General features: G+C 38.2%; 1 protein-coding gene across 3 annotated transcripts in view; it reads right to left on the reverse strand.

The window, feature by feature from the left end:
• Positions 1 to 25,268, reverse strand: part of cadm2a (cell adhesion molecule 2a) — a 482,918-nt gene that overhangs the window by 12,066 nt on the left and 445,584 nt on the right. For 2 of the 3 annotated variants that reach the window (XM_017681962.2, XM_017681954.2), the window contains 4 exons: positions 17,612 to 17,773; positions 15,043 to 15,133; positions 13,818 to 13,996; positions 5,674 to 5,796 (listed from right to left, as the gene is read on the reverse strand). In XM_017681962.2, coding sequence (XP_017537451.2) covers positions 5,674 to 5,796; positions 13,818 to 13,996; positions 15,043 to 15,133; positions 17,612 to 17,773 — 555 coding nt within the window. The remainder of the gene's footprint in view (positions 1 to 5,673; positions 5,797 to 13,817; positions 13,997 to 15,042; positions 15,134 to 17,611; positions 17,774 to 25,268) is intronic. The other variant, XM_017681972.2, reaches the window with a different exon arrangement.

Consider the following 25,268-nt stretch of genomic DNA (forward strand, 5'->3'; position numbering starts at 1 on the left):
ATAAAAAAAGAAACACAGAGAGAGAGAAAGAAACGCACATAGACAACACATCTGTTTTGCCATTTGGAGTGCGTGCAGCACGTGTCTGTCCATCCCTCTGCCCCGACACGCACACAGTAGCACGGTGTCATGGGGCTGAACTGTACACCAGCAGTGAATTCATTTACATGTCCGAGCTTCTCAAGAGCTGATTTTAGACCAAACGTGTGCACGAGGGACTACACTGGTGGTCTGAGTGGTTTAATTAGATTTTCAAAACAAATTAAAGCTTCTAATTGTGTTGGGAGAAAATCTGTGTGGTCTGATGAGAGGCTGAATAATTTAACCCAAATATGAAAAAAAGAAAATATACAGCTGGTGACCACCAAACGGCACGAGCGGGCTGCCTGATGTAACAACAGAGTTAGAATCCTTCTCATTTTAAAGCGCCAATATCCTTTTTTCTTCCTCAAAATCCAAAATGTGCTTTTACACTATTATTTTGCAACCTCTCCGTATCCCTTGGAATCACACTAGCTGGTTTGTAACTGATTTGTTATTTTGTGTTGTTTTCTTGTATTGTGCTTTGTTTAAAAAGCAGTCAGGCTGAACCGCTCCTGATATAGGAAAATGTACAGCAGTTTAGCTTCAACATTCAAAATGCCAAAGCTAAGCTGATGTAGGACGAATAGGCAGACGTGTTGTTTTTTGTGAAATCATAAATTTAAAACAGATTGTTTTCGCAGCTCTTTTTCATATACTCACTGTGTGGATTGGGGAGCGAATGGTACATTTTGAAACCTTGACAGTGTTTGCATATTACATCAAATCATTATTTCAATATATTCAGTATGTATAGTATAATATAATATAATATAATATAATATAGGCCCTTTAATGATAAGAACAACAAGTGCCAAGACGAATAGAGAACTGTCCAGAGACATTACATCACCACTTTCTAAATTACTCTGTCAAGTTCTTAACAAGATCAGGCACTGTAAAATGGAGAGAGCAGAAGGGTTCATTCCAGAGAATTACTTAAAGTGTCTCTTACTATTAAAACATAATGAATGGAGGGACTATTATTCGTAATTCATACACGCCTGCAGAATTTAATGATTTTTCTTTTTCGTCCTTTGCCTTATTTTAAATTGTTGCTATAATTCTTGCAGCGATGTGCATTAATGTGATAGATCATCAATAATGGTGCTGTCTGACACAACGAGGACCTTTGCATTGCATTTTAAATCCCCTGGTGCACTGGTGGGTTTGGAACAGAGGGCAAGGGAAGGCACTCAGTATGGCTGTCTCAATATTTAACCTGGCCTGGAGGGACACTGCAGCAAACTTTGCCTTCACCCCTGTTTCAAACAAAGCTTTTTTTGCGGCTGTCCTTCGGCGGAACCTCAGAGGGGCCATTTTTTTTATTCATCACGGCACTTTCTACTGCCCTTCAATCAGCAGCACAGAGAAAGTGGAGCTGAATCAATATTGCTGGAAATACATCGTTAAGAATCCTTAAATCTTTACTGAAGATAAAATTATGACATTTCAGAAAAATTCTTGGAGTTTACCTGACTGCTTCCATTTCCTTTAGGAAGCCTTGCATGCTTGCTGAGAAATTACCCAAGTCCATAGATTAAGGGCCAAGTTCATCAGGTTTAAATGCAAAAGGCTCCGCCAAACCCTAGTCCTCATCCTCAGACCACTGTGCACGAGAGCTTTGTAAAGCAGCCCATTGTGGGCCCATGCATATGTAAAGTGCTCACCTGAGCTCCAGAGATAGCTCAGAAAAGCAGAACAAGGACGGCAGGCAACATATAAAGCCCTCATTGGATCAACAAAGCTCTAATTGGATTGACAAAGCTCTCCCATTGTGCCAGCTGCCCAAGAGCAAAGCGCTGGAACTTGCAAAAATGGCACTGGGAGGATTCCTCATTTGTTCGTGTCTCACTGGGACCAGAGCCCATGAACAAGGCTGCGTCCAGCCCGCAGCTGTTGGCCTGTGTTTGCCTATTACACCCCCGTGGCGTGGCCATGCTGTGCACGCTGGATGTCTGCTCAATGCATGAAGATACATATGTTTCTAAATAGCCTGCAAGAGCCCTATTTAGAGACTGGACACTGACCAACTTAAGCCTGTTTGATTTAATATGATGCTATTAAAGTTTTGTGCTACATTAAAATTGTCATTTTGCTATTACACACAGTCTGCGAATCCATTAAAACTACCAGTGCTGTGCTTTCACAAGTTCTTCTGCAGTCACACATGGCATTAGTTATATATATATATATATATAAAAAAAACAGCCCAAGTTTGACAATTCAAAAAAAGTTTGGTGGCAATTAAAGCTCTCCCAAATTTCTGTTTTGTTTTTCTTCCATATTTTCTGTCCTATTATTCCAGTCCCCGGGTAATGAACCCAAATTGAACCCTTTCTGAACGAGATGGATTTCCGCATTCTTTTCTGCCCATCCTGAGACAAAAGGCATGACCAATCACTGTGTCTGTGGAAGTGCCTCGGTGGGATGATAACAGCCTGGGGGTCCGAGACGGGGCGGACACGCGAGCTGATTATGAAAAGTGAGCTGTAAATATTTAAAAAATTCTCCGAAGCCCAAGTACTTTATTCAACCTTTCAGCTTCATAAGGTCACGGCTAATTTGCAAGCCATAAAAATGCACTTGGCAGATTTAACGGGGATGGGAGCCACTCTGATGACATCGTCTGGGCCCTGCGCTTCTGTGGGGAAGAGTTATTATGCTCATTAAGCCCCGGCTGCCCGCTGCTGAAATCCCCCCATTGATCGCAGGCACCAAGATGGGCGGCTAATGCATCGGAGGAAATAAGTGCTGTTAACACTCCAGACCTTCCATGCTATGAGAGCCACACAGAGCTGTTCTGCAATGCAGGTCCGGGAAGTGGTAGACTGAAGAAAATTACTATAATTCTATAAGGTGCTTGGGAAAGGTTTTCTTCAAGCCACTTTTGCTTAATTTGACAACAGCACAGAAAGAGATAGGTTAAAACTAACTGATGTAACATCAGCTGCTCAAACGAATTACTTACAGTATGCGCATTTGCAGTCTGATGCAAGGCAGTTGCCAAATGAGTTTGAGGGTTAGTTGGATGCTGCTGTCCATGCTGTGCTGTGTCTTCTGTGCTGCATAATAAATCGATAGACTTTCAAACAACCTTACACAGAGGCCGAAAGGAGAACATATAAAGCCTGTTACATATTATCAATCACGTCAATTATCTAGAACAGGTACGAGGCCTAAAGAAGCAAGAAACAAAACAGAACTGGGCAGCTTTGGGACCATTTCGAGAATCGTCACATCATTTCCAAATGTGGCGCCTAGTTGAGATGCGTGTGTCGGGGTTGAGGTACACTCTCAAAAATAAAATTAGCCAAAAAGTGTTCTTTTGAGTGATGCCAAAGAGCAGTGATTTCCAATTCTGGTCATGGAACTCCCCAGTCCTACATATTTTAGTGTTTGCCCTGCTCCAACACACCTGATCCAACTAATCAGCTAATTAACATGCCTTTCCTGAGCTGAAGTGGGTGTATTAGAGTAGGAAAAACCTATGCAGGGCAGATGATACTCCAGAACCAGGAATCTGTGCCATAGTAGAACCACTTTGGGGTCCAATAGTTAAAAACAGTTCTTGTAGGGCTGAAAACATGGGACAGAGCCAAGCCAAAGTCACTAACCTCTAATCGGTGCACAGGCACATTCTCATTCCCTTAGGAGGCCATCAACACCATCATACTGTAGCTGCTTCCAGTACAGAGAAATAAACATTTTGGTCTGCTAATTATGTTGGTTGCAAATATGCAGTAGCATTTGAATGTGTGGGGATTGTGAACATCCATAAATTTTTTGTCTACCAATATATAAAAAACACAGAATGTGAATATTGAAATTGTGCACTAAAATGTGCATCAAAATGCCATATTTAAGTATGTTCTTTATATAGAATGTGTTCACTTATTTTCTCTTAGAAATTCAACTGTATATTTCCAGAGTCACTTGTTCCCTCACCTCTTTGTATAATACATCTTATCTCAATATGGTACATTAAAATAAACTGTGAAAGGGTTCATAAGGTCATGGTTAGGGTTATAGGGTCACCAAAGATCATACAGGGGACAACAAGGAGCTGACTGTTCAATAGGAATGCACTTGCCCTGGCTAGGCTAGCCTCGGTCAGCTAATTAGCTAGCTAAGTAAGCCATGTAATGTTATTTTTGAGAAGTCAGAGCATAGCATACATAACCTTAGTCAATATTCATAACATCAGAATATGTAAGTTGAGAAATATCAGAGGTATGGATGCTAGGTCTTATTTTCATTGAATTTTTATTCAAGGAAATGTCACTGAGGCAAAATGATGCTGAAACATGGGCTTATGGGAACACAGAGTTGTTTTCTAGAAAAGTGAAGTGAACACAGGGCCCTGGGAATATATGGCTTTTTCCTAGATATTTAAATGAAGAAATAAATGGCTCTGGGAACACAGGCCAATGGGAACATAGGCCCCTGGGAACAGGGGTGACCCCATGTAAACAGAACATGAACCTTCTTAAAAGACTCATGGGTGGAAGAAGAGTCAGAGGTTCAGGGATGGTTGAAACCAGGGGTTAAGGGGCTGGAATATGGATGGAAGTGGAGCTACAGTTAGCAGGGGAAGAGGCTAATGATTTACTGGCTTACTTAGCTTACACAGATAGCTACAACTTAGCTACACCAGGCTTATGTGAGGTAAACTAGCCAGCTAGCTCCATTAACATGTAATACAATAAACCAATTTGAATATTATGAGAGCTGAGTTAAAGGTAAAAGATTAAAGATTAGGTTAGGTGAACTCACAGTTAATCTCAACTTGATTTCAAGTGATACTGTGCATGAATTTATATATTTTATGCTTTAAATAAAACAACACACTCTGGACTCCACATCACAGATAACAGGGTGCCCTCTGTCAAAGTTGAAATATGAGAGACTATTGATTTTTCCAATGACACATAATTAGTCTGCATTTTTTCTGTGATGCAGCAACATTAAATGTGGTTAACAGTTTACTTCAGTCACACTGTAGGTAACATCAGTAACCTGTGGAGAAAATAAGTGGTAGAAGTTTTCCTATCAAACCTAATTTTAAAAGGGAATTCCATTGATGAAAAAATCAGAATAATGAAATACTTAAGATGTGAATGAGGTCAATTGGAAGAGTTTAATGTGAAATGCCCCATTTTAGAGTCACAGTGGAGGTGATAGGAAGTAGACATCTAAAGAGTTTCAGAACTTTTTAAAGCCCCTTCACAGAAAGATATAATACAAAATATCAGAAGTTATTTTGGATAACAAATGATATGTATATATTCATATTGAAAACAATTGTGACCCAGGTAGACATCACCATGGTAAAGATATGTGAGTGGATAAGTTTCCCTACACTTCACATTAAACCTTTCATCTCACTAAATCACTACTCATCTCATTAAAACATACATCTCAACAATGGAACTGTGCAGAGATTTTGGAAAAAAGAAATGGTGGAACTGGCTGATGGGGACAGTGAGAGAGAGGGAGGTCATCCAGGTAGAAGGAGAATGTGACAGTGAGAACAATGAGAGCTGCATGTGAGGAAGAGGAGCATGAGGAAGGGTGGTGGGCTTACTGTACCTCTCTGACCGGTCACTGCAGGGTTGGAGTGCTTGGAGTCTAGGGGGTCTGTGGTGTCTGTGGTGTCTGGGAGGGTGGCTACAAGGGGAGGTGTTGTGGAAGGAGAGGGCGTGGTAGGGGCATCTGGTCAATGGGACACACAAACAAACAGACATGGACGCAAACACACAAAACAACAACAAAGGCAAAAAAAATATACATCAAGATAGCAATGGAACAACATATATCATCACTGTCATATCAAAACCTCATTACTTTTTTCATGTAGTTTTTTTTTTTTACACTTTTTGAAAATATGAGCTGCTGTTTAAGTTTTGTGAACAACTGGGAAAAATGGATCAACAGAAAAATAGCATTACATACATTTAAATTAGGAATTTTGCTATGAAATTACAGTTTTAGAGATCTGAAGCTTTATGACAGGGACGACATACTGAACACAAGGCAAATTTAAATGGAATGAGAATAATGTAAGACATTAAAAAATAATGAATTATTCAACAACAAAAAAATGTGTAAACAAATATTCATTAAAACCTCACAAACTCCTTATGTGTTATTCTCACTCTTATTAGTGCAACAAACCTCAGGACTGTGGAAAGCATACAGTTGAAAATAGGTGAAGAAGCAAATGATGTGCAGGAATGTTGTAAGTATTTCCTAAATTTTGACATGTAGGTAATATTGACCTGTATGAATATGATCCAATAAACTAAATTCAATGTTTAAATGTCATATAAATGATCCAGTAAGCTCCTGAATGACAGAACCTCAGATGAGTATAGTAACTTAAACATAAACAAGTTAAAAAAAAAGCTTTATTACTTTGGTGAAATAAGGACTCAAGTAAAAGTACCTTTCTAAAAACAACTGCAAAAGCAACTGATCAAAAGTAGACGTAAAAGTTCAAAAGATGCAGGTAAAACTTAAGTACTGAGTAACATTTGGAAGTCCAGCCAAATGTTTTATTACATCTCACATCTATCAGCATAGGAACTGAGGTGTTGTGCTATTCTTCCCATTTTGATGTTCTCTGGTTAATAATAAACCTCAAAAGTCAGCAGTGTGGCCAATTTCACAGTGATGTAGCTGCTGTTGCATGATGAAATTAATCATTAAAAACATTAAAAATGAAATTAGGAACAAAATGTTCCTGATTTAAAAGCAACTGAGTAAAATGGATTCATTTCATCAGAGCTCCATAATAACTGGCACTCTTAGAAGAGATGAGCAAAAAACATCTTTGTGGTTAATTAGCTCAATCTCGTAATGTGTGAACTCCCACTCACTCACACTCAAATAGTATGAGTAAGTCAATGCCTGGTCAATAAGGTTCTTTGCATGTAAAACCCTTATCTAATATTTAGTTTTTGAATAGAAAGACGTCAAAATTTTGGACAAATAATGGAGCTTATTGTACTTGAGTAAAGTATTATGAAGTACATAAAGTATTATGATTCAAAACAACTCTAAGAAAGATTAAACTATCCAATTTATACACTCTGAAAAATTATGTTTTTTCCAGGGTTCTATAGTAAAGAAAATGGTTCTATATAGAACCACGAATACTCAAAGAAGCGCTTGCATGATTAAAGGATCCATTACATCGTTAAAGAGTTCATCAGATTGATGGAGAATGTGCTGTGGATGGTTCTATATAGAAATTTTTTGAAAAGGGTTCTATGTCCACCCAAAAGGGTTCTTATTATGTTACAATATCAAACCTAAATAGAACCATATAAAACATATTCCCCATCGATCTGAAGAACCCTTTAACAATGCAAAGAACTCTAATCATGCAAGTTGACCCACTGACTATATAGACCCATTTTCTTTACTACAGATCCCTTGCAGAACCATCATTTTAAAGCAATTTTAAACCATCATTGTAAAGAACTAAGTGCATATAACTAACTACATGCACCTAGTTAATATCCACCTCTGGGCAGAACTCTGGCAGAAACAGTGGCAAGAGCAGGCCAAAGTCAGTCTGCAGTCCATCTGCTACCTGCCATTTGAAAATTCATGAGCAAAGTCAAAGCAAAGTTCACGCCAATCAGCTTTAACCGAACATCACCATGTGCTGTAACTTGAAGCGAGCTATTCAGGCTTTTTTAAATGGCAGGTCACATTCAAGCTTTTCTTTAATCCCGAATCCACCTCAGCAGCCTGTCTCAGCCGGGCCGCGCGATCATTAGAAATGCATAAAGCGCGTTTAGCCCCGCGATAAAGGCTGAGGAGTAAAGTTGGGTTGAGGCTGATAAGGTGAATCGGCAGGCTGCTCTCTCTCTAATGAGCTCAAAGGCACGCACCCCACGCTCCGCCTGTTGAAGTAAAGCCCCTCCGACACTTCTCATGTTCTGCCGCCACTGCTGCAGCGAACACAGGAAGGCAACAAGCTCTTTCTTTTTCACCCAAATGGAAGGTTAAAAGGACAGAATATGTTTATTTTATTATGATGCACTAGTAATTATGACTAAAGAATTAATATTGAATTATTATGATTATTATTATTGAAGACAAGAGCATGACCGCATTCATTACTGGCTTACATAAGCATTAGCCATGGAGAAAGAAGTGTATTCTTTGAAGTGAATGTCATTATCGTAATCTGTCTTTGGAAAACAAAATGGCTCATTCATAGGCTGGCTATGTGAGACATTTGTTACAGTAAACATTTCAGAGGTACAACAGCAGATAATTACTTTTTTGCTTTGCTAAATCGATGGAGTGCTCTGATAGATTGAGAATTTCATGGCACAGTTTTAATTAAGTATGTAATGCAAACTGCCCTTCACTCATAAGCCTCTATAGCTTGAAATGTTGAGTGCTTGGGAACATAACGTTGTCCAAAGAAAATTTTGTATCTCCATTTTTGCCATATTTCAGCGTTTTGCATAATTTGAAAATGCCTGTTGCCCTTTACATTGTCTGTAAATTTCATCAAGAACAGACCAAAAGAAACATCCCAAAATTACTTGGAAAAAAGTCTGGTTACTTTGACTTACATTAAAAGTAAAGTAGGTGTTTTCCTTCTCCTCTAAAGGTACCATTTTGGAGTTAGTAGGTTTTATTCCGACAACAGCAATATGTATAACAGCACATAACCAACAGAGGCGGGAAGAGTAGCCTGAACCGATACGAATGATCCTTGCCTCAGTGAAACAGTCAGTTAAAAGTAAAAGAACCTTTACAGAAAACAACCTGAGTAGAAGTAGCAGGTGAAAAGCTAAAGCAACTTAAAAGCTGAAATAGAGCCTAATGCACCCAGCATCTATCAGCACAGAAACTAAAGTTTATTAGCTGCAGCTTCTCTTTATGATGTACTCTTTGCGTCTAAAATATAATGATGACAAAAGTCAAAAGTCAGAGGTGTGACTAATAGTAAAGGAGTACAGTTGCTGTCACCAGCACAAAAGAAATGTATCATTAGCGTAGAAAGTGAAGTGTACTAAGTTTTGTTATTCTCTTATTGCCCCATTTTTGGAATAAAATTATATGATAACCCTCAAGAAATGTGACCAATGGCAAAGTAGTACAGATGCTGTCATCAATGTAACCTAAAGAAACTGAACAGGAATGTTTAATAATTCATTTGTAACCGAATAAAAAGTAGATTACTTTCCTAACAACTATACTTGCATACAAGTAAAAGTATCCATCAAAATAGCAGTAAATGTCTTCAGTAAATGTAACTGCGTGAATTTAAACAGTTAATACCCACTTCTGACCGCTATGCATTTTGAACAGGCCTAATAAGAAAAGAAGCTGTGACACATGAGTACCAGAAGCTTTTATGCAGTACTGCTTGTGTGCTAATCATTGATGAAAGGCAGTGGGTGCACTTGTTGTGCCAGTTGAAAGGACAGTAATGAATCCAGACAAGGTGCTCTATATTTGTGACACCCAATTAGCTTATTATTCTCACAGGAAGTTGTCAGCTTTGTGGCGTCAACATCATTAAAAGCTTTGGTTATCCATGTCCTTACAGTGGCCTGACATTTCGAAGGGCCCCAGTCCGGACCTCTACACTGTACTCCGCACACTCATTAAATCTTCCCCAGAACCTCTCCTACAGAGAAGGGAAAGAGCAGAAAAGCAAGTGTTGGAGTTGGAACAGTTCCAGCAAACCAAACTGCTCTCCAGCCTGCAGGCTTGAGGGTGTACTGAGCAATGGAGGCAGCAGCAGGGATGGAGAAGTGTTTTCTGCCATTTCCGCTTTATGCTACTGACCATTGCAATGCAGCTGCTTCTGCTGATAGAGACGGCAGATGTGGCTGCACATGGCTGGCAGACCGCTAGAGCATCCATGCTGCAGTGTCAGTGCTGGAGAAGCCATTCTGCTGCTTTTGAACAAACTCCACAAGAGATCCTGGAACTTCTTGTCCTTTTAGAGAACCATTGCTCGTAAATCAGTTTTCCAAACAGATGGGTCACAAATTTGTGAGAACACTCTTAAAAATAATGGTTCATAAACAGTTCTTCCAGGACAAACATTTAAACCTTAGATTATATAGAAAAAAATGTAAAGGTTCCTTCTAAATGGTTCTTTGAAGGGAAATTCAATTGATGCTTCAAAATGTATGTATAATTAAATCGTTAAGATGCATGCAAAGTAATTTGATTCGGGTTGATTTGAAATGCTCCATTTCAAGGTGTTCACAGCGTTGGTGAAGGTTACTGTTCATAGCGGTGGTAACAGGAACCAGACAGAACTCGGAAGACGTGTAGGTTTAGTGTTCATCATCAGTAGTAAATAAAGTGGTGCTTGTGCTGTAGACGTTGTGGTGTAGTGTAGTGGTTAACACCTCTGCCTTCTATGCTCTAGACTGGGGTTCAATCCCCCACCAGGGCAAACACCCTACACTATACCAATAAGAGTCTTTGGGCAAGACTCCTAACACTACCTTGGCCTCCTGGTGTAAAATGATCAAATTATAAATCGCTTAAAATATCACCAGCATTGTAAAAAAAATCAAATCTAATTTGAATTTAATCTAAGTCAGTAAATTCCTCTAGAATGATACATCTGACATCAAACCACTCCAATTGACTTTTTTTACTACAAAGAATTGAAAGGGTCTCCAGGGAACCAAAGAGTTCTACTTTTGCAATTTTAGGCACTTTGTTTATGAGTTTATTGGTTTAAAGGCCATTTGAGTGGAAACCAGATGTAAGATCAAAATCTTTATTCTGAGCTGTTTTATTGGGGTTCTGATCAAATTAAAATCAGTCTCAGCTTTCATATGATGTTAAGTTGACTGGGATATTAAATAATTTCATATACAATCTCCAAAAAAGTTACATTTCCAAAAAAGTTGAGACGGTGTGCAAAATGTAAATACAAACAAAATGCAATGATGTGCAAATCATTTAAATCACCTGTATTTCATTGAAAACGGAACAAAGGCTTAGGCTGGTGCCCCTACGACCCGGACTTGGATAAGCGGTTGAGGATGGATAGATGGAGGGATGGATGGATGGTACAACAAATCAAATGTTGAAACTGAGAAATTGTATTATTTTTTGAAAAAATATTTGAATATTTGAACAAATATTTGAACATTTTGAATTTGATGCCAACAACACATTCCAAAAGTTGGCACGGGTGCATGTTTACCACTGTGTTTCATCACCTCTTCTTTTAACAACACTCAGTAAGCGTTTGGAAACTGAGGAGACCAACTGCTGTACTTTTGAAAGTGAAATGTTTTCCTGTTCACATTTGATATAGGATTGCAGCTGCTCAACAGTTCAAGGTTTCCTTTATTATATTTTTCATTTCATAATGTGCCAAATATTTTCAGAGGTGACAGGTCTGGACTGCAGGCAGGCCAGTTTAGTGCCCGGACTCTTTTAATACATTGGACTGCTGCTGAAATACATTCAGAATGTGGTGACACTGTCTTGCTGAAATAATCAAGGCTTTCCCTGAAACAGATGTTGTCTGGATGGCAGTATATGTTCCCAGAACATATATATCGTTCAGCATTAATGGTGCCTATACCATCAAGTGTACTGGCTTTTGAACTGTGCACTGACAACAAACTGAGTGATCTTTAGCCCGGAGAATACATGATTTTAAATACAGAATTATAAATGTTGATTTGTCAGACCACAGGACACTTCTCCACTTCTCTCAGTTCATTTTAAAGGAGCTTGGGCCCAGAGAAGGTGGCATCTCTGGATCCTGTTTATATTTGGTTTCATTTTTGGGTTTTGCATCTGTGGATGCAGCAACAAACTGTTTGCACAGACAGTGGTTTTCAGAAGTGTTTCTGAGCCCATGCAGTGAGTTTCTCTACAGAATCATGTCTGTTTTTAATGCAGTACTGCTTGAGGGCCCAAAGGGTTCTTTGATATTTTACATTGAGAAACATTATTCTTGAATTGTTGCTCACACAGAGTTGTGAACCCCCTCCCATCTTTACTTCTGAAGGACTCAGCCTCTCTGGGATACTGTTTTTCTACACAGTAATGTTACTGATCTGTTGCCAATTAACCACCAGATGTTTTCTTAGCATTAGACACATTTACGATATGCATATATTTTTCAAAATACAAACAATAAAATTTCTCTGTTTCAACATTTGATATGTTGTCTTGATTTGTCTTGTTAAATGATTTGCATGTCATTTTATTGTGTTTTTATTTACATTTTGCACAGCATCCCAAGTTACTGTCTTACTGATTATGAATAGTGTGATGCATATTTCATCTTGCTCCAGACATGAAAATGGCTTCAGATCCTAAAGATGTTGTTCCACTGAGTTCCACTGTAAAATAATTATTCTGCACCCCAACAGAGACATACATGCATGACACCAAGTTGCTAATGAGTTAATTCAATGTCTCAACCACCTTTCACTACAAGCTGTAGCAAAAAAGCCTTAGACGATCAACAGTTATGCTAAAAGATACTGCATAATTGGCTGAATAATGTCACTTCTCAATACAATCCTATCAATAACAGTGTTTCACTGCTGTTACGTGTCACTGGTGCCTGTTTTTCATTTGCACGTCTGCATGTGTGTGGGAGAGCGCGCTTGTGTGTGTGTATGCATTATCACTCTTGGCTGAGAAAAAGGGTGTTAGTTTCCTTATGTCTGAATAAATATTCTAATTTATTTGAACATTTGTCTAAATTTGTCCAAAACTGTACTGCAGTGCTCAGTGCACTTTTTCTCAGAAACTCTCAAGGTTTGATGACAGTTAAATAAATATCATTTCACATACTCCATGTACAAACTTAAAGTCTCATTGTCACATGCATGGCCTCTGCAAAGTACTGTTAATCTTAATTTGTTTAATGTCTTGTCAAAAAGGAGGAAATCTGCAAAGTACAGAAAGCTTATCTGCAAACATAGAAGCTGCAGGCATTAGAACAAGGGGCTGACCACTCCAGTCCAGACCTCAACATCACTAAATGTGATTGGGATTATTTAGATCATGACAAACATAAAATGCAACCAACAATACTGAACTTTGAAGGTGTGGAGAATTGCTGCAGCTTTGAAAGTGAATCGCTGGAAAAGAACAGAAGCTATAATACTGAAAACATTTTATTACGTTTTGTTGTCGAAAATTCTGTGTAATTTTCTGTTAAATAAATCTTTCACTGAAAAACTTGTATTTAATGGCCATTTTGTCTTTATTAAATTAATAAAGTTTGATCTATAACTTTTGCACTGTACTGTATATATCAATATTTTTTTAAGCACGCTCCATATGTGCCAAGAAATGGCCTCTCATTGGCCACTGAGCTGTGATCTCTCTCACTGCATGGGTCTGGAGCGGTCATCAATATTTTGAAAAGTTTTAATGGGTTTTTCGGAGCGATGGTCTCTCTGTAAACCTTTTTTTTCTTGAGCTGACTTTAGATTCAGGTTCCATGGGCCACAAGAAGGTCACTTTGCAATCGATTCCAAAAGAGGAAAATGATTAAATCTTAAAGAGATACTGGCGGGAGCGTTAGTGATGTATTTGCTTTACTGACACTGCAAGATGGGGCTTTTTAAATGCTGGGACAATATAGCAGCAGTGACCAGCAGGGTGAAAATACCTATTTCAGTGCCTCAGACAGGGGCTTTTTAAATGTAGTCATGCTCCGTTAGGCATGTTAGCGCTCCCTCTGCGGCACTCACCGTATACGAACAGCACATATTCAGCGTGGTTGGTGCCCAGGTGATTGCTGGCTTCACAGCGGTAGGTGCCGTTGTCTGTTTTGTTTAAAGACGTGAAGGTGAGATCTCTGCCCTCTACGATCATCCGGTCCAGGTCCGGCAGTTCACCCCCGTCTTTCGTCCACAACACCGGGTCTGGTCTGAGACACACACACACACACACACACACACACACATAAAAATATATTATCATTCAAAATCAATTCAAAAGTTTAGAATCAATGCATTCAATAATAAATCACAATTTTGGTTGGAGTCCTATATCACTTCACACCTTTCTGATAAATAGCAGGGAACTAGGAAACAGCAAATTAAATATAACTAAAAAATATATAAAATATGTTTTAGAATCCTTGAAATACTGAATAAAATGTTAGTGAATAGTTTTTATTCTTAAAAACTTTATTATGGCAAGTGGTTCCAAACTTCTGAATGGTAGTGTAGATATGCACAAACAGGAAGAAAGCAGCTCTTTGTGTCTGATCTGTGTACTCAGGGTTGGGTATCATTTGAAATTAAATCCAATATTACTGATGATATCTTAAAATGGATCCAAAAATAGTAAAAGTTATGTGTACTGTACAGAATACCAGGAGCGTTGAACAGTGCAATACGTAGATGTTTTGTTTGCAAAAGTTTGAACAATCCGATGAACAATTACACCATGTAAAAAACAACATTTAAGCATGTTCTATGTAGAATTTCCTTTACAAAAGAACCCTTCAAGAACCATATTTCTTAAGAGTGCAAAATGGATCAATGGATGGTCCTTTAAAGAACCATATTTGTAAATTAGTTTCAGTGTATGAAGAACCCGTTTAAACTTTAAAGCACTTCCAGATAATGTATAAGTTTTATACCAATTCAAGTTTTTTGCCATTAAGAAACCACTTAGGAACTTTTATTTGCACAGTCACTAGATAATACTGATAATGTATTATTAATTGCTAATAATGCTAAACTGAATTTGGTTTGAATTTGGTTGCTAAATTTTGATTCCCATTACAGCATATGGAACTCAAAATCAATACAGTCCCAACAGCTCTTTCCTAGAGGATAAAATTTCAGATAGCTGATCCTTAAGACTCAAATAGAGGAGTGAGGAAAACTAAAGAAGACTAAGGTACATTCCCATTCTGCTCTGCCCTATCATAATCAGTTGGCTGGGATGGTGTGAAAGACTTACGAGGGGTTTCCTTTAGACACACACTCCAGTTTTAGAGGCTGTCCTTCCTGTGGGAGTGCTTGAGAATACTTGATCTCTACACGAGGGGCATCTGCAGGGGGTTGAGAGACATAAACAGCTCATTACGTAGACACATAATAAGACCTCATAGACTCATTGATTTCTATAGTCCATTAAAGCTAAAACCAAAATTTAAGCTAGTAAACCCTTTAAAAATATAAATATAATTAAAATATCCTCTGCCTACAAATGTTCCTTTGTAGAATCTACTGTCAGGTTGGACAGGACAGTTGGCAAAAATCCAACTGAACTTGATGTATGCTGGCAGTACCTCAAACAAAAACTGACGACAAAACCTCACCACTGCATTGTTTGCTTTGAGTGCTTTCTTTGACTATGATTGGTCCTAATCAGTGCATCATTTGTTCTGAGACCTCCCCCTGACTGTGAGCGATTCTAATCATTGCATTATTTGTTCTGAGACCTCCCCCTGACTGTGATAGGTTCTAATCAGCACATGATTTGCTCTGAGTCTTTGCCCTGACTGGTGATTGTCCTTATCAATATATTATTTATTCTAAGACCTCCTTATGACTGTGATTTGCCTCAATCACTGTGCCATTTCAAGAGTTAATTTGCAAAAACAGAAATCTCCATTGTGAATTTTCATAAATTGTGTTTTCTTTTATTGTGTATTCCAGGCAATATTAATCAAACTGCTGTTTGATTTGATTTGCTGATTGATTGTTTTGAGTGAGTAAAAATTACACAATAAAATTCAGGTAACTTATAAATTAAACTATTGTTTTTTAAATGTATTTTGTTTTTGGCAAAAGCAGTTAACTCCAAGTTTCAGAGTTAAACAAAGCCACGTAAATACAACAGGTTTCTTTAAGTTTAATATGTAACATTCCTATACATAAAACAAGTGGGTAGAGTGCTGAAACATCAACAGAAACAGGCCATCCATGTGCAATATTAAACATCTATAAGATCATACTTTAGAAAATCCTAAGGCTGAATCTCAAACGGCTTGCTGCTCCCATGTAGTGCACATTGTAAGTTATGAAATTTTGGCTTTTATATCCAGATATTGAACTTTATGTCCAGTATGAAATTGTGCACACATGGCTGAATCCAAAGTGGTCCTTTGTTAGACACACTGTCCTCTGTTTACATGCAGCAGCTATTACTATACATAAGACCTACACACTGCACTTTCTAGGGAGAAAGGAGCCATTTGAGATTCTGTCCAAAACAGTTCACAACAGTGTTGGGTCACCTGATCCAAACACTACATGCTGTTTCGCAGAACGGATTAATCTGGTTCTCAAGAACAGCACTGGCATTTGCAATGCCTTGACAATAGACAATAATGGCTTTTGTGACACAACGCATTTAGGGTTCTAAGAATAACACATGACCATGAGCTTGATTTTAAAAGGATGTCATTTATCGTTTTTCTGCAAATTAGGAAAAAGGAGACTTCCCTCTGACTGTGACTGGGCCACTACACAAAGTGTGCCTCTAGCAGTGCTGAAAACAAATTCTTTTTATGTGCATCTACACCAACTTGTCTGGTAGAAGTCTGGATTCATTAAGTTTGTGTGTAATTTGAAATTTACTACCAGCTTATTTCAGATCGGTGCTTATATTTGCTACATAGCAACTGAGCTGTATTGTTGTAACTAATCGAAAATGATCCGATTTCAGTGACCACCATGCTAAATTGCTAACATTGGCTTGATTACACAATAAAAAAACTATTATACTGTCCTAACAATATAAATGTTCAAATCAATAAAACATAAATATAGTTTGAAATGAATAAAAGACTCATGCATTTAGGTATGTTGACAAAAACTGAACTGTGATCTTCTATTTCTAATTACATGGAATTGTTTTTTTGCCAGCTTGTCCAAATGTCAAAAAACGAAAGAAAGTTTGCAGGTGGAGCGTGGATAGGTCAAGCAAAATAAAATAAAATGAATGAATGAATGAATGAATGAATAACACACATCACTGCTTAATACATGGTCAGAAATATTTTAGCTCTTTGTTTATTCTAAAGCATAACAGTATTTTCAAGTACATTACTTTAAATGAGGTTTAGAGAATAAAAACTGAAATGTACATGGAAATGGAAAAGAATAAAAAAGTAACAGAAAATAAATGTTCTATAGCAGGGGTGTCAAATTCAGCAACTGTATGGCCAAAAATAAAAAATAAAAATAAAAAAAATAAATAAATTGTTTTAGGTAGTTTTTTTAGCTGCATATTTACTTAAACCTGACATCAGGCATCTTTTCTTTTTGCATAATCACTGACCCAGAGATTGCTGTTGGGGCAAGGGGGTCAGAACACATCATGTTGCTGTGCACTCTGGGGACTGTAGTGATTCTCAAGGTGAAAAAGGCTAGTAAGAATAGAAAATTTAAAAAATGTGTAGACTGAATAGCACGGTGACACAGGCCCGAAGTGGCCCGTGGGCCTTATGTTTGACACATGGGTTCTAGAGGCTTGCTGGAGCCTAAGAAGTGACAGTGATAGTTCCTGGTTTGGTACTCACAGTGAACCTCCAGAACTTCAGTGGCCTGCTGTGGGGTGGCCAGCAAAGCCACATGGTCCACTCTGCAGGTGTAGGCAACACCATCATCATTCCTGTCCACTTGCAGCTGCAGAGAGCTCCTGACTGTGAACGTCTTTCCACTGGCATTCACTTCCTTCGCCCCTGGATGACAACAAACAGGCAAGAGATTTACACACATGCAGTTTATTCCATCAAACAACATTTAAAGTAAAGCAGAACACATACACAAAACAAAATACAGTCAAGACTGCAGTGTATCCGCATTCGTTTGTCTGAGCTGAATGAAAAAAAGCATTAGAATGTCAAGCTTAGTCAATAATTAAGAACAGTTTGATTTGAGCGGCACTGCTGATTTATATGTCATGTACTGTCTGTATGTTTTGGAAGTTATAGTACATCGTATCTTTATAGTTTAATGGAATGGACATCCCTCCTAAAAAGCAGTTTGAATACATTGGCTAAAGTGAGGAAGCGTATTCATTATTTCTAGCCAGCGACGCACATCGGCACTCCCAGAACACTTCACCAGCTTCCAATATCAGAATACAGCTTTCCTCAAGCAGCTTCTCCACGTCTATGTGTACAAAGATTTCAGTTTTATCAAAGTTTGATAAACAGCAGGATTTTCAGAACAACCAGAGTCTGAGATTTTCCACTGCTGAATAAAGGAAGTCTTCCGTTGAACAGATTTGGACGGATTTCATTTATCCAAAGAAGTAAATGCTTTGAATGTGTCAAAATCCTTTTGAACGTATTTGATTTTGTGTTGTGTTTAATCAGACAGCTGCCCATGTAGAGTCTGAAGAATGTAAAATTGCATGAACAGATGAAATATGTTTCTAAACAAATGCTCTGTACAAGTTTTTATTAAAAAAATCAAAGACACACACACACAGACATAACGTCATTCTAAGGGGAGATCTCTCGCACTCAGAGAACATGTAGCATGCTGCACATAAGGAGTTGAAGGCTGGAGGATTTTTTTTCTGTTGTAAAAGCAAACAAACAAACACACAACAAAAACTCACAGAGCACAAACAAGAGCACTCACACAAAAAGTCTTCCTGAAGCTGAAAACAAACAAGGAACAATTCATCTGAAATTCTGAGAGATAAACATACAATTAGATTTGACCTTGTGGAGGATGTTCCACTCCACGCTTTAAACACACGCAGACATGCAGCTTGTCTTTCAGAAAAGTTTATTCACACCAAGTTCAGTCACACACCAAAAACAGTGGCTCCCCAAAATTTCTAATACATGAGAATAAAATAAGAAAATTCAAAAATTCTTAAATCTATCTATCTATCTATCTATCTATCTATCTATCTATCTATCTATCTATCTATCTATCTGGCTGGCTGGCTGGCCATTAAACAATACAGACTTGCAGCAGGTGTAAACATAAACTGTTTGACGATTGTTTCCTCAACATTTTCAATGAAGAAGAAAACAGAGGCAGAATTATATGATGGAACATTGAGAAGAGACAGAAACAGAAAGAAAACAAGAGACAAGACATAATTTACAACACCAGTCAATCAATCTTTTAATCTACATCCATCCATTCTTCTATCAATTCAACCATCTATCCATTTATTCATTCATTCAGCCATCCATCCAATCTAAGAGACTTTTATCAGTTTCAGAGTTTCAGAAAAGTTCAAATATAAGATATGATGAAATGATTGTGCAGATTTATATGATAAGGTAAGGTATGGAATTTGAAAAAAAAAGATTTTCAGAATACATGATAAAATGAGAATCCATCCATCCATCCATCCATCCACCCACCCATCCATCCATCCATCCATCCATCCATCCATCCATCCATGCATCCATCCATCCATCCAATATTCTGTATATCCATCTATCCATCCATTCATCCAGTCCTCATCCATCCATCCATCCATCCATCCATCCATCCATCCATCCATCCATCTATCTATCTATCTATCTATCTATCTATCTATCTATCTATCTATCTATCTATCTATCTATCTATCTATCTGTGTTGAATTAATTTGCATAATGGATTGTGCCCAGCACTGACTTTATCTTTCTGTCTCTCTCAGTGGTAGAGAAGGAGATGTGCCAGCAGACAGATTCAAAATTAAGGTCAGCATGTTTTACATTAATATTTATGAAGGCAAATCAACACAGTCCACACATACACACATATGCAAACACACACAGAAACACACACACACACACACACACACACAAACACACAGAGAAATACACACATGCACGGAATGTTCCAATCTTCATTAAACACACACTGCATGTGTAATTATATTCATAGTGAGACACAATTTAGAGTGAATCAGAGTTCTCTTTAACAGTGCTAATTTCACTTTTAAAGGAATGAGTCTTGCGGAGCCTCAAACTGGAAGGCTTTCCTGGCATTCAGAGATAGCTAAAGCATATGCCAAGACAGAAAACAGCGGGAAAGGTGGAAAAAAGGGGCTAAAGATTAGCATTTCATTTTAGCTGCTAGCAGATCTGAATTTAAATGCTCATTTCCAAGCGGCAGGCGTTTGGATCAACAGGAGGTAGGAAGGTTACGTGCTGATTCGGCCTATTCATCCTCCATTTTGCCCATTAAAAAGGAAGGAGAGAGAGGAGAAAAGTGCATGTCTTACAAAAGCACCATGCATTACTCTTAACATTCATACTCAACATGTGCCTTCGTCTATGCTCAAATTCATTTAACCTGAATGAACATACTTGCTGCGGTAAGAACAACTTACAATGAGGTTAAGGTATGATCAAAAGACAACCAGTAAAGGTCTGATAATTAAGTCACAATGTCAGCTACAGTCAAAATGTAAAAGTATATTTAGAAAATATATTTAGACTATAGGTCTGTAACCAGGGCCATTTTATGGGCACTTGCCCAGGGGGCCATTGCCGCTAGGGGGCCCTAATAAGTCATAACAGCCGTCTTGACTTCTGGAGGGAACTTTACCTTCTATTAGGCCCAGCCAACAGTCAAAATCCTAACACTCTCCACATCATTTCTAAATGTCCTTTTTATTTCTCCCACAATCACTGCTTAGCAACTGTTTCACTATTTGCCTTTACCTCAGTCTAGCTTTTGGTTTATTTTTTCTAGCAGTAAACAAGAGCTTCTCGTGACTATAATTTAAAGTCAAACAGAAAGAAAATGAGAGTTAAAAAAAAGATGCAGCAAACTATCTACTTCCATTCAAAGGCCTCAAATGTCATCAAAGGTAAGATATAATGTGAATGGTATATGAACATGTTTCCAGAATGCGATGGCTGTACACTTTAGCTTTTTAAGTTTGCTAGTTTTTCCTTATCTTTATTGTTACATCTCAGCTGTTTGACATAGAGATTGCACATAATATATAGTATATATAGCATATTGTCTTTATGCAAGCAGGGCAAGTCAATGCAGTCCCTTCTGATCGAAATCTGAATTTTAATGCTCATTTCAGAAAGACAAAATATCTGGGCAATATTTATTGATATAATTATTGATATATTATATAAATATTTATTTATATAATATATAGTGATAACCTGTTTTTCAGCTTGGTCAGAAAAAAAGATGGTTAATAAGTTGATCAAAAAAATCTTCCTGTTAGAGGCCCACCAGAAATTTGTGTCCAGGACCCTATATTTTGATTTGATTTTCCAGGCCTAACTGTTACATTGGTTATTTTTATAATGAAATAATCTAATAATTATTAGTCAGTTAAACCTCCTAGACAATCATGCTTAGTGCTGTTTCTGCTCACTTTTCCCTGCTTTGTTTTACACACACACACACACACACACACACACACACACACACACACACACACACACACACACACACACACACAAGCACAACTTCTAAGCCACTTCTCCCTCAGGGTCGCGGGGGGTGCTGGAGCCTATCCCAGATGTCATTGGGCGGAAGGCAGGATACACCCTGTACAGGTCGCCAGTCCATTTTACAGCTGCCATTTTATAAAATTCTATTTGTGTGATGAGTGATATCTTCTATTATGGTGCAGCAAAAACAACAGAAGCCCCATGCCTCTGAGCTTTTGTAAACAATGCATTGCCTTTTTTCATAATCAACATTCAGACACAATTGATGAACTACAAAAGTTGCCCTGCTATTAGAATAACAAAAAAAACTTCACTGCCAGTACTTGTTTAGTTCTTCTAGCTGCAGTAGAAAGCACTATTGTATTTGCACACATGGGTAGTGAATAACTGTACTCCAGTAGGTGCGGGCAACTAGGCTTAAGTTGGTTTTAAAACGGCTCACATGCTTTATGATGAGCTTTAATCTCCTTCACTTGGAAGAGAGTGGGCAGCATGTGGCACATAAGCCGAAATGATACAGTATGTGACTGACCGTAACTAATGTGCTAGAGGCCTGGATTCCTTCATCTCTCCCTCTACCCCCCCCCTCTCCTGGAATATAGCTCATCTCCACTGGTGTGAATGGGTGAAATGAGCTCCATTGCACAGCTCTAGCTCCTTCTGATGCTGTGTAATGTTATCTGGCTAATCCACACGCACACATGTGCACAGTCTCAGCACTGCCAGGAGCCTCCAACATCACCCTGAGATCAGATTTGGGAGTGCGATTGCCTGAGCCAAGCTGCCATTGATAATCCCTTTCTGTCTCTCCCTGTTTCACTGTATCTCTCACACACAACAGTATCACCTCCATCGCTATGCAGTGGTCATAGGATTATCTGTATGGATTACTACGTGTGCTACCCAGCCATTGCCATCCTGTCACTCACACATAATACAGTAGCATGCTCATAGTTGACTTCCATTAAGACCTCAGGCTAATGTAGGCTAAAGCTGTGGCCTGGCCAATATAAAACTAAACCAAGAGTGACACCAATTTTAAGGAACTAAAAATTAGTTGAAATTTATTTTAATATGGTCAACAATTAAACAAATTCCAATAGTTTTAGTTAAGTGATACTTTACTAACTGATATGATAGTCAGTGAACTCTTTTTACACCATATTTGATGCAGCATAAGTGATAATAGCTGGTGTCTGTTCATTACAATGTAAAACAAGCCACTAACTATCAATGTCTTTCCAGCAGGTTTTCTTGCTGATAATGACCTAAATACCAGCCAATATCATCAGTCTACTGATAAATCAGTTGGCCCCTAAGACATACAGCTGAGAAACAGGGGTCACCAGTTTCATCCACAAATAGTTAGTGCAACTGCAAGTTTTCATTCCAATCAAGCAGAAGCCAACCTCATATAGTTGAGTGTTTGAAGATCAAGACCAAATTATTAAAAAAGTGGCTTCTGCTTGACTAGATTGAAAACCTGCAGCCACAGCTGCTGTTTATGGATACGACTGCTGACGTCTGGCTTAGAAGAACATACAAGCACATCCTGCTAGCCCTGTGTACCACCATATATAATATCACTCCCCTAATATCTCCACACAACAAACAGTCACTTATGTAACACAGTAACACTCTCATTAGTTGACACTTTCATGGCGGCCCCTGGCTGGTACAGCTTTCCATTCGAATAATCTGTATGTACATACAGCTTAGCAGAACATATGGGCACAGACTGTGAGCCACTTTCTGTTGATACAGTAAAATACTGCGGTCTGCTAAACCCTGGGCTGCAGACAGAATGAACTGCTCCTCTCTTTGGCTGACACAGGAGGGATTAGCGCTCATGTTAGCGTTAGCGTGTCCGCGTGGTGCTGAGAAGCTGGACTCTGATTCAGCCCCCCACTGACAGGATGAAAGAGGGAGCTTTAAGCAGTGAGAAGCTGCTAGTGTGCTTAGAGTCAGCGCTCAGCTCCCTCTCCATTTCCTTTTCTCTCACTCTATCCAAAAAACCTTCACTCTCACTCTTGAAAAGTTTATGCTACAGTGCCAGTGAAGCTGTCTTCAACAGATTTTTTTGGCAGGAGGATATGGGGAGTGGTGGGGATGGGTACTGTCACTGTGATGGAAAAGGAAAAGAAATCACTATGGGCTACACACAATCAAAATCAAGAGCACTATAACAGAACACTCTCATAGGGATAGAACGGGAGTACATTCACTATATTCTACATAGGAAACTCATGAGTAGTGAAGAACATTTTACACAAAACAGAAATGGTCCCTTAACCACTATTCCATACATTCGCCATGGAATCAAAACCACTACTTTGCTGAATTTAACATGTTTTTTTTCGTAATGTATTTTTCAGTTAAAAAAAAAATTGATAGAGCCTTTTGCCGTTTACATTTCATGATAAATTTCATGATAAGGAGACCAAAGGAAACGGCCAAAAGACTTGGAAAAATGTCTGGTTCCACTGACATTAACAGTAAAGTATGTTTTTTTCTTCTGTAAAGAGATACAAGGATTATGTCCCAAAAACAGCTATGTGTTAACATAAAAGAGAAAAAGTTATCTATGCAAAAATGATGGCACATTTAATATTTTATGGCTTTTGTTTTCCTCAATATGTTAAACTTAGCAAATAAACAGAAAATGTATTCACTAAAATCTACAGAAAATGCAGTACATTTAGTGTTTTTCTCTGTAGTCATTGTCATTTGACTGGGGGTGTTTAAACTTTTGCACATTAGTGTTTATCACTATATAGGAAACTACATACATGACTGAACAAACAGTTTCCTACATTGTAAATGTTACATGAGTTTGCTCAGCACGTTTTGTTGTATTGTCCTGTTCATTTGGGTATTCTTTAAGGATATTCAGTTTTAATCCACCCGATCACTATGGAACAGTAATGCTACATTCACTCCTTATGAGAAGATGGATGCAAATAAATCATACAACTCCCATGAGTGCTGGGTATATCAGCTCCACTTTAGAGGACTGAGAGAGGTAGTGCAGGCCTGGTGTTTGATAGGGAATGACATTACAGCCCATGTTTTATTCATCATTCAGCCACAACCAAACAGACATCTTAAATTCCATTTTTAATGGTTATCGATTGATTTCAAAATGTACCAGGGTTTTAATTCATTACACAGGGAGAGAAGAGATGAAACTGTAAATTATAAGGAAATAAGGTGTGGCAATTGCAATTTACTGCATTCCAGTGTATGTTTTCATACAGTGTCAGGATGTGGTGCCATATTTGTTGCTACCTGTATGTAACAGATTTACGTAACTAGCTGCCCAGCCCTGTGAAAAACTGCAGCATTAATAAAAATTCAGAAAACACGTGAGAGAAAATTGCACAAAAGTCTCAACAAAATCTAACTAAATATAATATCAGATATTTTTCAGTATTCCACCTTTGTTGTGGATTCCATTTTATCAGGAGACTTGCTTTCTGTGTTTTAAAGAAATCTGCAGGGACGTTTTTCTACACCTCCAAAGTTCAGACTTAGAGGTTGGTCGCACTTTGAGCTTCTCGTGACCCAAGTACTCCCACATTCAGTGATGTTCAGGTCTATTTTCTCAACATCTCTCTCAAAGATGAAAGCCTGAAATACTAATTATCTGATGGTGAAAGTTTTGGTGGTCTACCAGGTCTTTGGTTGTTAGGTGTTCCATTGTCTTCATATCTTTTAATCAGTTTTGGAAATTCCTTTTTTCTGCTCATTTCCTTTGACTTTCCCCTTCCTTATGCAAGCGGATTAAAAA

The sequence above is a fragment of the Pygocentrus nattereri genome, chromosome 18, assembly GCF_015220715.1.
Source record: "Pygocentrus nattereri isolate fPygNat1 chromosome 18, fPygNat1.pri, whole genome shotgun sequence".
In the NCBI taxonomy this organism is placed as follows: domain Eukaryota; kingdom Metazoa; phylum Chordata; class Actinopteri; order Characiformes; family Serrasalmidae; genus Pygocentrus; species Pygocentrus nattereri.